Source organism: Phalacrocorax aristotelis, chromosome 1 (assembly GCF_949628215.1).
Source record: "Phalacrocorax aristotelis chromosome 1, bGulAri2.1, whole genome shotgun sequence".
NCBI classification, from domain to species: Eukaryota; Metazoa; Chordata; class Aves; order Suliformes; family Phalacrocoracidae; genus Phalacrocorax; species Phalacrocorax aristotelis.
This window is the reverse complement of record NC_134276.1, coordinates 181,186,374-181,201,704: the sequence shown is the minus strand read 5'-3', so window position 1 is coordinate 181,201,704 and position 15,331 is coordinate 181,186,374. Positions and strand designations below refer to the sequence as shown.

Below are 15,331 nucleotides of genomic sequence, written 5' to 3'. Positions count from 1 at the left end.
CTGGGGCAAGGAAGATGAGTGTCTTTTCTGTCTGTTCTTGTCTTTTTTCTTTTCCTCTTTTTCTTTAAAGGACCTTCACCGAACTGGTTGCAGTTCTTACTGTGGCCAGGAGGCAGAGCAAGATCGAGTGGTACTAAAACGCGTTTTGCTGGCTTATGCCAGGTGGAATAAATCTGTTGGCTATTGTCAAGGATTTAACATACTAGCTGCACTTATTCTAGAAGTAATGGAGGGCAATGAAGGAGATGCCCTGAAAGTGAGTAAAATTTTTTTTTTTTCAGTGTTGAAGATGGCTTTAGTTAGTGAACTTTACAAAATTCACGTACTGGTTTATTCTAGACAGCCTAAAAGAGCAGTACTCAAAGGAGTTAACCAGTTGATATCTGCAGATTGTTTGTTATCCTGTCTGAACTAAAATGAACAGCTTGGATGTTATCACTGCTAAAGTTTTTTTCAAGCAGAAACAAATGAGGGCTTGGCCATAATAAAAATAAATGGGAACACTGCTACTGACTTTAGAATATCTCATTCCATAACCCCAGATCTGGATTGTCTTTTACTGTGAGTGGTGTCGGGCTCCTTGTGCTAAGGAGGCAATGAAATGGTGCCAGACTGCCCTGGGGAGGTAAAGCACTGAAGGACCATAGCACCAAAATGGGCCTCACCTGGCGAAAATAAGAATGGGAAATACAGTCATTTCTTCTTCAGGCTTAGTGCATCAAGTTTGCAGGGTTGGAACATTCCCAGAAGAGAGAGGGAAAAGGGAAAGGGGAGAAAAAAAGGGAACAGGCAGGGGGAAAAATGGGAATTGGGAGTTAGCATGTAGCTGTTTTGTTGTTGTAGCCACTGTGCTGCCTAAAGCAAGTGATGAGTGACTTCAGAACAGCTGCAGAGGCTGTTGTTGCCTGTAAAGTTGCCCCCAAGATTGGAGCTATGGGGAAACTGTGTGGATATTATTGCAGAGCCTAGGAGTTAAGGGAGCAAGGGGATTCTCAGGGCTCACCAGTCAGGTCCCATTTCTGGGAAGGATGTTATAAACAAAAGCTCTGTGTCTGGGAAGTGTCTCCCAGAGGCTGGGAAACAGCTGGTACTCCAGACATGATGGGGCTTTAACAGTGCAGGGCCCAACATGGTAGCTTCAGTGAATGCCCAGCCAGGGATGCTTGAGTTTTCACTAATTAGGGTAAGCATGCTCAAGTTAAATACCTTAAGACACCTCCAGATTAGCATACTGAAGTTATGGTAAGCAATAGAATAACATCTTGCATGTATGGAAGCTATCGAAGTATGCATAAAAGTCTCAGATACTGAAACATAAAAACTGTTTTTTCGTGCACATTATTGTGGGGAAAATATTACAAAGTCAAATAATAAAAAGAAATGTCATGAAGAAAGTATCTGTTGCAAACTGGTAAATGTGTGAAGCTGCTTTTTCAAAAAAGCATTCTCAAAACAATTCACATGCCAGTGAAATAGAATGGACTTCAGTGTTGGAAAAAGATTTCTGTTCTTTCCCGTGCTGTCACATATCTGAGATTTCTTTGTTTTCTTGCTCCCACCACACAGTGGGAAGGGAGCAATAGCCCTTACAAAATGGTTTCTTTAAGGTAGGGATTTATGGCTTATGTCATAAGAAATTAATGAAAACACAGATAGCATAGTTGTGAGTTAATGTCGTTATCTTAAATTATTCGTCCATTGGTTGAAATATTTCCAAACAAAATAAAGCATGTTTTTAAAAGACAATGAGGTGTCCCAATATTCAGCAAAGACTAGGGAAAGTATCTGGCAAAAGAAGACTCCAGCTTCCTTGCATGCCATGTTTTGATCACCTATTCTTTTCAATCCTTAAGGCTTAACAAAATAAAACAAAAAAACTATTAAAACATGTAAAAGCTACTGATTTGCCGGTATCAACTCCTGATCTACATGCTTTAAAATATGGAACAGAAGACTTATTGGCGCCCCCCGCCCCCCCCCCCCCCCAACACCAAAATCTTGCAAGCGCAAGTGGTAGTATGCGGTGACCAAGCAATTGGGAGAGAAAAGGAAGCACTAAGATTATGTAAGGTGGCGCTCTTGGAAGTCCAGTGTCCACAAAGCTATTTTTCCAGTCATCTTAGGAAGAGAGATGGACTGGAAGGAGGGTTGTGTCCTGTGTAGGAAGGTGCCTTGCTCCTCCCAAGCACAAGGGGCTGAATAAAACAGATTATAAGGATGCTTGTTTGAAATTTTAACAAAGTAGTAATGGAGATTTGAAGCAGACAGGATGACCGCATGCAGGCTCTCTGGATATGGTTTGTACAGTGGCCATAGAGATTGTAAAAGATCCTGAGGTGAGGGTCAGCATTTTCTATTGGTCTGATGATATACATCAACTTCTGCATATTTCTTTGTTACGTTTGTTCATTCTCAAAACTTTGACAGTATCCAGTTAGTACATTACCACCCATGTAGTTGGGCTATCTCACTTGGAACAGATGTCTGTTTAAAATGTCTCATTCTGCTTAATTTAGCACCTTTTAAAGTGACAAGATGAAGTGCAGCACATGGTAACACATCACAGTAAAACGTGTGGAGAATGTTTTTCAAGAACAGTATCTTGCATTTTGGAGGAGGGAAGAAAGAGGATTTGGAAGATCAGTCTTCTAGTCGTGGCACTTAACAACCAGAGAAGGGACAGTGGAACTTTCCAACAGCGTGGAGAATCTCATAAACACATACAGCATCAGAAGTGCTGAAAGTTGCCTTTGGTTTGAGTAATGCTTCCAATTTGGGCATAGCTTACTGTGACATTGATTTCAGTCATTAATGGTTCATAAATTTTGGACAGTGTCAAGAGGCCTTTGCACCTTGATTGCTTGTGGATACCTAGAGTACATGTGGATGCTTAAAATGGTAGTGTATCCCCATTTATATGGGGAGAAAACCAGAGGCATGTGTTGCCACTAGCTCCAAGCCATTCTATACCTTTTTTTCTGTTATTCCTACAAAATAACTGCCTCCATAAGTCCTATGTGTTTACGTTTCATTTTCCCCACAGATCATGATTTACCTAATTGATAAGGTGCTTCCTGATAGTTATTTTGTCAATAATCTCCGCGCTCTCTCTGTCGATATGGCTGTTTTCCGAGATCTTTTACGAATGAAGCTTCCTGAACTGTCCCAGCACTTAGACACCCTGCAAAGAGCTGCTAACAGAGAGAGTGGAGGTAGGTTCAATGGAAAATGATATTAAATTCCTTTTTGCTATTGTTTCATCTGAGCACTGGTCTAAAAATACAATCTTTTAAATGTTTACATGAGTTTATTGCTTAGAATATATATTTTAAATTGTTAAGATGAAAGATGGTCGTTTCCATTATTGATAGCTTTAACATAGGTGGCGCTCTCAGAAAAAAGCAAAGGGGAAATAATTTGGTCCCACCACTAACTGCAAACAGAATTGTGTTGACAAGGATATAAAATGCGTGGAGTGACAACACTGTAACTCACAGCTTAATGCAATGGCTATCTTGAAAAGGTTGTTTCCTATTTTAGCACAAGATACCCGTCCTGCTATTGCTCCTTGTAGTTGCTACCTTACATAGCTGTTCTGGGAAGAGTTACGTGAGAGCCAGTGGTGGCTGGTTAGTATTTCTTCACCTGGATGTTTAGCAATACACCAGTGCAAAACTCAGAAGTACTTCTTGGGTTGCTACCTGAAAACTGGCTTTGCACTGTGGTTTGTTTTTTTTCTTTCCTGGTATAGCATTGCCTCCAGACTTTTTTTTTCCCCCTCAATACAAGATACGGCTCTTTTATTTGGGAGTGTTTTGGGGAGGGTGGGGTTTTTGTTGTTGGTTGGTTGGGGTTTTTTCCAGTCTGGAAGCTAAATGCACCCTGAGTTCCATCTTACAAAAGATCTGCCATGTTGCACGTAGATAAACTGTGACTGTCCCCAAATTGTATAAAAACAAAGAAAAGGTATCAAGGAAGTATTTCTTGTTTGAAAGTGTTTCGCAGGCAGCAGCCTCCATGGTCATGATCTTCAGTGCATCAGTTTATACTAGGATGCACAAAGTGTTCTCTGAGCATAACAAGAAAGTAAAACTTCAGAGTTTCAGGCTGAGATACTAAATCTTGCTGGAAACTTAAGAAGCCAAAAGGAAAACTGGAGGAGTGTGTTACAGTTGCTTATGCTAAGCTGGCAGTGCATCAGGAGATAAAAACAATAGATAAGGCTTTACAGAGACAGTCACTCTCACCTTCATGTAGATAAAGACCTCTTATTCTATTCGTTTCTGAAGAAATGCAGTGGTTTGGGGTTTTTTTGGTATGGGTTTGGGTTTTGTGTTTTTGGTAGTGTTTTTGTTTTGGTTTGGTTTTTTAATAAAAGCTTTTAGCTCATATAGCTCTGGGGAGGGAAATACAATCTTTCAGATATAAGAAAAAAGTTTGTGGGGGTGTTTTCCAAGGTTTGCAGTCCAAAACCAATGCTGCTGCTTAGAGCTTTTTGCAGTGCAGCAGAATGAAAGGTGACTAGGTATGGCATTTTGCCATCACTCTCTTTCTCAGCTTATCTTTGGACAGCTGCAGGCTAAGCAAGTTTTGAGCAATCACAGAGGTACTAGAGTGTCTGGTGGATTTCAATATGCGGTTTATACTCCCTGTAAAATAAGAGTAAATTACAATGACTTTAAGAATTTTTTTTTTTCCAGGAGGCTACGAACCCCCACTTACAAATGTCTTCACAATGCAGTGGTTTCTGACCCTCTTTGCCACTTGCCTGCCTAATCATACAGTTCTGAAGATCTGGGATTCAGTATTCTTTGAAGGCTCTGAAATTATACTGAGAGTAGCTTTGGCTATCTGGGCAAAGTTAGGAGAGTAAGTGGTCATTTTTATCTGATTCTTCTTTTCAGTATAAGCAATATGTGTAACGTATGTTGTTCTGAAGAGCGTGTTCTCAGTTCTAAACAAGATGCAATCTTTCAGGAGAATGATTCTGCTTTGAAAAAGCTGCACAAATTGCCTCTATGGCTTCCCCAAAAACATGTGCTTCTGACATCGTGTCAGAATGGGCATGATGATTAATTGACCCTTGCTGCAGGAAATGTCTCCAGTTGTTTGCCTTATCAGTGTATAATGTCTTCATGCTGTGTTAAAAGGTTGGTTGGACTTTCTAGAACATAGACCTCTGAGGGAGCTGGTAAATACTCTGTGGAAAGACATACAGAGAGACTTGACTAGCTAATTTAGTTAGGTACCTGAAGCTGGGGATGTTAACTCCCTTATTTTCACTTGAGCAGACTTAAGGATTTGAGCCCATTGGCTATACCCAAGAAAAGAGTTCGGTGTTACTAAGAGAATGATTTAGTGTTACACATTTTTCTTCTTTTAAGGCCTGCAAACAAATTTTCCTGGATTTCTCTGCTTTTAAGTACATTCTAGCCAAGCTTCTATATAGTCCTTTATGGCCTTGGAAACTCAACACATAGGACAAAACGCAAGAGGTGGTTAGTTCTAAACTCCTCTGTTGTCACAGCAAATATTTGCATTCCAAAGAGAGTACAGTGCTCCTGGAGAAATGAGTTTTCTCACTGACTTCAGTGGGAGGTGTGAGCTCTGACAGGTCCAGCAGATGTTAGTTCAGCTGGCGTCAGCAGCTGCATCAAATTTTTCTTGTGCTGCCTATCAACACTCACCTTCCTTTTTTTGCCTGAAACTCAATCACTGGGATTTATGTTCAGCTCTGTCCTTGAAAGTTTTAATTTCTTTTTTTCTTTCTGAAAAAATTAGCACTGCAGGCCAATAGCATTGTAAGAGACTGTTTAGTATATTTAATTTTTAATCTGAAGAATAAAAATTAGAATAATAATTTGCTAAGAGCTTTATTTGTTCAGTTCATGAATGAAGCTTCCATGAATCATTTATATTAGGATTAAGCTATATGTGGTCCCATTGCGCTTTATTGCTTTGTACCATACCTTTGGATAAAAGGTCCTGTTGCAGTGGGTCTCTGTGCACTTAATAGCTGTAATTAAAAATGTTCCAACTCATAACATGATAAAAAAGAAAGTCACTGCTTGGAAAGTTTTACTGTAAAACTTAAGGCAAAAATGAAATGTGTTTTATAAAAAAATAGAATGAACAGAATGAAGAAATCTCTAAGAATATGTCCAAAATGGTAAGCTGATCACACTGCACAGCTTGCAACTATTGTTTGTGGGGAATGGGAGAAAGTCTGGCAGATTTGGGGCAATTGACAGAAAGGGACACTGATGTGATAACTAGAGATCCAGAAGACAATGAGTCACTAAAACTGAACAAGAATTGAAATTCAGTAAGCTTGTCATTAATGATATCAAATGAGATGAGGAAGTAAAAGATCAGGCACTATGTCTTTTCCCAGCAAAGATTGTGATTTTGTTCCTCTTCGCTAGAAATAGAATGGAGGGATTTAAAGAACTGGGACCTGAAACAGTGATTATAGTCTTACGGTCTTCATACTTCTCAAGACTATCTTTCTATGCATGAAAATGGTGTGAGAAGTGCTTTTCCTAAAATGTGGGCAGTTCAATCATACTTCTGTTTTGAGGGAGACTGCAGGAATGGGGAGGTTAAAAATAGGTGCAGTAGAGAAAGCAGTATGTGGAGGTCGTGAGAGACTGATAGCAGGGAAAGTAAGAAGTAAGTTTGTGATAATTGGCTACATACCCACTGTTTCTACACTCTTTTTTTACTACTTAACACAGTTTAGCTAAAAGAATGATGAATATTTCAGTAGGGGTTTCACAGTTCAATGGTGGTTCTTGGTAGACACTGAAGATCAACGGAAGCTTCCTCTTCTAATCCTTAAGAAAAAAAGCCATGTACTTTTTTGATCATTCCAGCAGCTGTATTTTACAGGGGAGGCTACAATATGTAGCCAGCAATGCATTTGTCTGGGGTAGAAGTAAAACAAATTTTCCACTTGATGGGAGAGGATGTTTAGCAGCTGACCCTAATGTATGTAGAACAGCAACTCACAAAAGCATATTACTTGTGTTTATCTTCCTCTAGCTGACACCCTGTGGGCCAATCAATCTGTGTTTTCAGAAATCTAAAGAAAGCGTGGGGAAAAAAACACCACCACCACCACCCCCAAAAAAGACCGCCCACCCAAAACCCAACAACAACAAAAAACCCAAACAACAAACAAAAAAAGGTCTGCATCTCTAATTTAGAACTGTCACAAGTATGCAGGATATGAGTGAATTTTCCTTCATTCTGAATTATGTGAACTCAGCTTTTTTGAATACAATGACATATATAAATACACCTATACTTAATTTACTCCACCAGAATGTTTTCTGGCCAGTGAATATGTTCCTGTCTGACAAAAAGATATTTCAACCAGTGAATTCAGCCGTTTATTGCACAGTGAAGAAAGGGTGATGAGGCAGTCAGGAATCTTTATTCTCCCTTTCTGAGCTGATGGGAGAGCTCCCGTGTGCTAGTAGGAGGCAGGAGTTATTGATTCTGATGATGTAGAAGTGAAAGAGGCAGAGGGAGTAACCTGTCCGGACATGCATGAATCCTTTATCATGAGCAGTCAGGACAGTGAGCTGTGCTCAGTACATCGTTTTACTGCACCAGTATTTCCAATGTGATGTGCACAATTTTATTACTTGGAAGCATAGGGAGGATTATTGCAATTAACTTAATTAAGGTGACTAATGGAAGCGCGTGTTTTATGATGAGGGAAATTTCAGTTTTGGTTTGGAGGTGTGTAATCATATGTAAAAGTAAAATAAAAAAACAACGTATTTTGATGTAGGCAAATAGAGTGTTGTGAAACTGCAGATGAGTTTTACAGTACCATGGGCAAGCTGACCCAGGAGATGCTGGAAGACAGTCTGATTGACAGCAATGAACTCATGCAGGTGAGTAATTGTGACATAATTATTGTTTGTGTTTTCTGTGTGTTCTTTAGGTGCTGATTTCTAACAAATCACATTTTTGTTCAGATTCTGTAGAAACCTAAACTGAGAGTAAAAGCTTAATAAGGTAACTGAGCTGAGCTAGCATGTCAATGAAACAAACAGATGACTTGCAGTTAAAGCTAAAATCTTATCTTATACGTTAAGTATAGAGAACCACTAGGCTTCATTTGATAAAAATTGGTTGTGTTTTGTGATACGACATCCAGTCGGATTTATGCAAGTAAGATGTAGAACCTTTTAGTAGTCATCATTTTTAGGGTGTTTTATACTTTAGCCAGTTATTTATTACATTGTGTCCTTTTCATTCTGCAGACACTGTGGGAGACAAGAGTTTATGAAACGAGAAGGGAACGAAAATATCTTTCATGATTAAAAAAAAAAAGCCATGAACACTTGTCAGTGAACTATAAACAAAGACATTTGTAGATAATTGCAGTCCCTGAATTCTTAAAGTATACATCTGTATGTATACATACATATAAGAACAAAGATGCGCATTGTTCTGGAAAAGGAAAGGGCCTTTAGTTGTTGTGATTGTATTGATTTGCGCTTCAGCTGTTTTTTCTGATATCCTTGAGGTGTTGTCTACTTATATGTTTTATAAAGACTTCGTGCTACAGTTCCGGAACTTTGCTTTTGATGAGTTAGGATATGGTGATTAAACGGGTGCAAATAGCAAATACAGAGCACATAATTAATCTGACATTTTTTACCTGACTTAGAGGAAGGAAAATAAAGTCAGTCAGTGTATGAACTTGGATGAGTTTATTACAGTAGTTAACAGGTGACTTCTGTTACCCATTACTGGAAGAAAAACTTATCACCTGTCTGGGAATACACACTTCCATTGTCAGGTGACATACTGCTCTGAAATAAAGGGTCACTTTCAGATTTTTGGCTTTTGTTATTGATATTTTGTTTAATGAGGGAGCTCTAGGGATGAGAGGGGTGAGCACTGTGGCTTTGTTTTGCTTCAAAAATGGAAATGCAGTGGGTCAGCAGTGCTCATGTGCTTTTTAAATATGTGTTCAAGTTTCTCACAAGGCCATTCAGATATTGAGGATGCATGAGGGAGAGTGGCCCAAGCTGACGCCTTCTCATATTCATTATGTTTCAGTTCCTGGTCTCAAGTGCAGTACAAAATTAAGATATGGCACCTGTGACAACAAATAGTACTGGGAAAGCTGAATTGGGCTTTAGTGACTCAGTGTGGATTTCCTTCTTTGCCATTGTGTGTAATAGAAGATAAGGCATAGGTAACTTACTGGTTGGAGGGATGGAAGTATCTTTTTGGATTTTTAACTGTTACAATAACAAGTATACTAAACTAGCAGTCTCTTTGTGCTTTAGCACAAAAATAAGCACTTGGTGCAAAGCATATGTGTATTCATAGTGTACATGTGTATTTTGTGACCCTGACAGTGTTAAGGTAGGATAGCATTGCCATTGACAATGGGGAATGTGGCAGGTTTAAGTTTTCTGCATAGAGAAGCAGTGTGTCTGTTCTATGTGTGTCATCTCAGATGAAGAAACCACTCCATAGTTTAGATAGCATTCTTCAAGTCAAAGGCAGGCACCAGCAGCGTAGCTGTCTCCATCTGAGGTGTTCGCTCAGAGTGGAGAGAATTAGGCACTACAGGTGTTTACCATTACAGGATATGAATGCCACCATGTGCCTGGCTGCTGCATTTGAACAATTCTCTCTGTGTTGGCAAAGAAAATAAAGAAACATGAACCACTGGGTCAATGACAGGATCCAGGCTGCTTGAAGACTGTTTCTTAAATTGCTTTAGGCTTTTTCAGAGGAGTCAGAGATGAATGTTGAGGCTGCTTTGTTTTCATAAAGTTCCTTTTATTCCTTCTTTTTTTCCCTAATCACAATCAGAATGGTGAATTTACATCTAATACTTTTTACAAGGTGGCTCAAGGATTATATCCTACTGTGGGAAAGGATTAATATCCTGCCTTGCCTCCCCTACACATTTCTGTAAAGGTTGCTGGTGGCAATAATCTCACTTTTCTTTAGGCTTGTCTAACTTTTCTTTAGACTTGCATGACACATTTGCACCTGAACTACCTGTCCAGGCTCACTTAAGCCAGTGAAGAGTAACAGGCACTTCACCACTAGAAAACAAATCGTGTTCTAAAAGGTCTGTTTCCTTTGGGAATTGGAGGAGGAGGGAGGTAGGGCTTCAGGGGTAAGTGTTGGCAAGCAGATGTCCAAAGTAGGTCAGAGGACTCTTGTCCTCATTCTGTCCACCAGAACGTATAGTTGGTGCAAGTTTATAATTCAAAATGCCTACCTTCCTCCCTCCCATGGAGACAGTACATATACGTAGGATTAAGGGCTTAAAGCTTCTGCAGATTTGGCCTTTATATGGCAAGAGTTCTTACAGTGTTGTGCTGAGGAGAGGATGGAGGGATTGGAGGAGCAAGCAAGCCTACAGCTTCCTCCTTTTTCACATTGAACAATTCAGGTGAATACAGGGTAACTGCTGTACACATCAGATGCTAGACCAGGTATGTATTCAGGGCTAGAAGTTAAACAAATACAGTATTCAGTAATGTCATTTTATTGGCCTATTAATAAACTTTGTTTCTAACATGGAGACAGAAGGCTGTACATCTGGTGTCTGCAGATACAGAATCATTAATGTGGGAAAAGACCTCTAGGATCAAGTCCAACCATCAACCCAACACCACCATGCCTCCTAAACTGTGTCCCGAAGTGCCATATCTACATGTTTTTTTGAATGCCCATAGGGATGGTGACTCCATCACCTCTCTGTGCAGCCTATTCCAATGCCTGACTACTTGTTCAGTGAAGAAAATTTTCCTAATATCCAATCTAAACCTCCCTTGATGCAGCTTGAATCTGTTTCTTGAAGTTCTATCTATCTATAGCTTGAAGTTCTATCACTAGTAACTTGGGAGAAGAGACCAACACCCACCTCACTACGACCCCCTTTCAGGTAGTTGCAGAGAGTGATACGGTCTGCCCTCAGCCTTCTCTTCTTCAGACTAAAGAACCCCAGCTACACGCTTTCACGTCTTCTCAGAAAGCAACCATTTTTATAAGCAGTTATACTAATTCAGTTTGTATGCCTAGAAGCATTTCAGGGTAGAGGACATAAGAAGCAAGCAGGAAAAGGAGAGGCATCCCTCTGTGTTTGCTGTGGCAGAGGGGAACAGGGATTAATCCCACTGTAGTACCCTAGCATTTTGGATGATCTCCTATAGAGAGCTACCCTGATTTGATGGTATTCACTATTAACTTTCTACTGGAGTAGCACTGTCTGTTTTCTTTTGGGTTTGTTTTTAGTTTTGCTTTTTGTTTTGTTTTCTTAGTGAAAGTGAAAAGAGAGAGGAACCTTAAACCAGTGTGGGGTGGCTCTTGAGATAAGTGTGCGTGAGCTGTCTGCAAAGGCAAAGCTGCTTACCCTTTTTTGGAAGCCACAGTCTAAAACCTTTTGTACGGTATTCTGCTGAGGGTGTAGATGGCTTTGCATTTTTAGGGGAAGGCAAAGGATTGATAAATGCAATTATTTAAGGTGAGAAGATAGGGTTTTTCCTTGTCTTTTTTTTCTTGTTCCCGGAATCTGTCCCTTATGGCTATAAATAAGATAAGTTTGGCTGCATCATGCTTCGTATGTGTAGGCTTTTCCCTCTGGCACAGTTGCACCAGAATTAACAAAATGGCATCCAAGGCTGTGTACAAATTAGGAACAGGATGCTTTGACTCTGAAGCATTGCTGTGAGGATATCACAGGTGTTGATTGACAATATTTTTCGAATTTCCAGTGGAACTTGCATCAGCATAAAATTTGTTTGTGGATCTCTTAGCCAGATGGCAAGCGAGGCCTCCAGTTATAATCTGATAACAAGTAATTAAGTTTAAAACATGTATGCTAAATGGAAGAAATTGCACAGGATCTGGAAGAGACACAGATTGGAGGCAGGTAAAAGCTAAAAGTATAATCTAAAACAGTAGGTGCAAGGAGTAAATGGAGGACTCTGAGTCGACAGTTTCACTTAAAGGGCGACTAGCATATGGAACAAGTTACCTGAAAAGGCTGTTGACACAGAGTAGAAATAAATTCCAGACACACCTCCTTCTCTGCGAACGGAGAGAGTTGAGACATATGGGGGAAAAAAAACAAGAAAGTGTGGTGGAGATCAAACAAACAGGCAGACATGTTGGGCCGGAGGTGGGTCTTTCTCCAGATCATAAAATTCCTTTGTCTGGTAGACTGCCGGGATATTGCTGTCCAGGCCCTAGGGAATATTTGTCTTTCACGGTAACATTGTAGTTTCATGGAGTGGCAAAGCCTTCAGTTCATGCTCTGGGTTTTTGTAGGCATTCTCCTTGCTTTAGAGACTGTGCGTGGCTTGAACCATAAAAGCATTTTCACACAGAAACCCGCTGAGCTGCACGATTGCCCTGTGCCTGATCCAGCCAGGAGTGTCCTTCCTGCTCCTCACTGCTTACATCATTGCTGTTGGTGAAACATGGGGGTTTTTTCTGTTGGGAAAGTCTGACGGGTCTATTACTGAATTAATGTTTGCAATTTTCCTTAGCATATTTAGCACAGACAAGGCATGGTTCAAGAATGGATTATGTAGAAATTGTTCAAAATTTCCTTTCATCTTAATTGAGGCCATTTTGCCTTCAGATGAAAATGTCACTGACTTAATAGCACAGGAAAAAAAATATATTTGAATATTTTCTGTCATAGCTAATGAGAAATTTTTATGTTACTGTCTTTCACAAGACATTTAATACTCAAGATGGGGAAAAGTTGTGATTTTTCAGAGAAACTGTGAGAAATTATATTTCGACTGTTTTTTGCATTTTACTTCTGACATGGAGACTCCCAATGAATTGTGTGTCAGTTATTTGGAAGTCCTGAATACTTGTAAGTGTACAAAAGCGGGGGGGGGAAGGCAACTAAAGTAGGTAGGAACAAATCAGCAGTGATGTTGCAATGAATATGATGTGTCTTTCTGACAGGTTGGCTGGTGACACATGTTCTGTCATTAAAAAAATGACTTAAAGCAAAAATAATGCTGAAAGCAAATGCATTTGCAACTATTTAACTCTGAGTATTGAAGCAAATAAAATGTATTGGAGTTTTTTATGGCCTTGTTTTAAGTCCTAGGGACTACATATTGAGTTCAGAGAGTTGCAGAGAGGTTTCTTTGTTCACCATAGAACGACTATTTTAAAAAATACAACCACCACCCCAGAAAAAACCCCAACCACAAAACAACAATCAAAACCAGAAACTGAGAGGAGAAATGTTAGTTGGATAATGTTGGGTCCTTCCTCTTTGGCCATAATTTTTGTACTGAAGTGATTTCCTTCACACAGCTCTTGAGGCTGCTCAGGTGAAGTACTGGATCTGTTAACAGTCCACATCAAGTGAGCATCTACTCATTCCTATCTATGCTACTGTCAATACCTCATTGAATACTTGAGCAGAAACGTAGGTCTTCTGGAAGATCCTGAAAACATCAATGATGCATTCATGTAAGTGAAATCATAATTGGAGGAGGAAGACTTCCAGTGTGCTGGCAAGGAGAGGATTGACAATCATTATTGAATAAGTACAGGAGTTGAAAAGAACCTTACATCTTGTGTTGTCTGTTATATTTTTTTTTTTCCCTCTGAACCATGTATTTTTCTAGTGAGTCAGTCTTTATTTTTCTTACAGGAAATACTGACTGAATCATAAAACTAGACCATTTCCGTTTTCTTACAGCACATGAGAATGTGCAGCCTTTAATCCAACAAGACCGTGAAAGTCTGTTCACAGAGAAATCTTTTGTGGAGCTGTTAGTTAAAGTGACAATTTTAAAAGCTGCAATTTTTTTTTCCCCTAGACTGTTTATACCATGGCTCAGTTTCCCTTCCCACAGCTGGCGGAATTAAGGGAGAAATACACATACAACATTACTCCTTTCCCTGCAGCAGTAAAATCAACTTCACTCTCGGGGTAAGTTTGAAATGCACTGCTCATGGCATATAGAGTTATTGTTTACCCTACACAGATAATGAAAAGGCAGGTAGCATCCTCTCTGTACGCTCCTAAAGAAGCAAAAGATGTTGGGTAATGATCATATTTAAGAATGTCTCTTTCTTATTTCTCTTACGTTCTGATTTGACAGAAAGCTAGGCAGAACCAGAGACAGTGATGAGGAGAATGACCTAGATGACGAAGACTCAATTGCCAATGCAATTGGCTGTCTTGGACCGTTAAGTGGATTTTTGGCACCAGAGCTCCAAAAATACCAAAAGCAGATGAAAGGTAAAAGTGCTTTTGTTCATTTTGGAAAATGTAATTAAATGTGCACGACCTTGTAGAAATCGTCTGTAGCTTCCTCTGTGAAAGCTGCTATGAAAATTGTTTTTTATATTCATGTAGAGATTACAGCAGGTACCAGATGACTTGCTCTGTGATCCATGAAGATGTCTTCAAAGTCAAGTTTGAAGGCTGTATGGATGCAGTAAATGACAGTGTGGGTTAAGGATTTGACTACAGTAATGGTTTAAAAAAATCCAACACCATAGTATTGCCCACCCACAAAAAAAGACACGTGAGGAAAAAAGTCCACCCTAAATCCATGCTTGTTTCCAAGGCAGCTGTTAGGTAATTGGCATTGTCTGAAGAGTGTACATGTAATAACTAATCTTGACCTTTATTAGCATATGCATGGCTAATATTGGAAGCTGTCAGCAGCGAGTGAATTCTGCGGGTCATTTCACCGCCCTTTTGGCCAAACGTTCAGACTGTTGTATGTTTTGGGTATATTCACGTTTTTATAAAATTGTGTATGATTTAGGGTGTTCTGACAAAATGCCACTATTTTTCAAATCCCCCTACGTTGAAATAAAATTTCCTGACAGAATTTCATGTTCACCTGTGCAAGCTCTACAAGCAGAACAAAATTCTGATCCATGCAAGAAAAGCAGATAATTTGTTACCTTGCAGCAACCTTTACAAAATGGTACTGGATCAGCAGTCATTTTGTGATATCCTGGAAGAGGCTGTAGTTATTTATCCCCAACCCACCCCCTCTACCTTCCCCTCCAAGAAAACCCAGACTCATGCAGCAGTAGCTGTTATCTGATTATGCATAATCGTTCTTGTGGCTTGGTTTTGCTGAGACCTATAAGCTGCAATTTTCCTCTTGATTGCTGTGGTGTTTTGTTTTTCTCTTCCTGAGGGACTGTAAGTCTCTACCTGCTGCTTCAAGCTAGCACTTAGTCAGAACATCAAACTGCTGGTGCAAACTAAGCCAAAGACAAACAAACATCGCTTGAAAAAGAATTATCCCCTTGACCCTGGAGTGCCAGTTTGGTG

General features: G+C 39.7%; 1 protein-coding gene across 7 annotated transcripts in view; it reads left to right on the top strand.

The window, feature by feature from the left end:
- The window catches only part of TBC1D30 (TBC1 domain family member 30), a 58,250-nt gene that overhangs the window by 37,138 nt on the left and 5,781 nt on the right, over positions 1-15,331 (top strand). For 5 of the 7 annotated variants that reach the window (XM_075080897.1, XM_075080896.1, XM_075080894.1 and 2 more), the window contains 6 exons: positions 71-256; positions 3,044-3,212; positions 4,701-4,869; positions 7,802-7,907; positions 13,851-13,963; positions 14,136-14,275. In XM_075080897.1, coding sequence (XP_074936998.1) covers positions 71-256; positions 3,044-3,212; positions 4,701-4,869; positions 7,802-7,907; positions 13,851-13,963; positions 14,136-14,275 — 883 coding nt within the window. The remainder of the gene's footprint in view (positions 1-70; positions 257-3,043; positions 3,213-4,700; positions 4,870-7,801; positions 7,908-13,850; positions 13,964-14,135; positions 14,276-15,331) is intronic. The other 2 variants (XM_075080895.1, XM_075080898.1) reach the window with 1 other exon arrangement.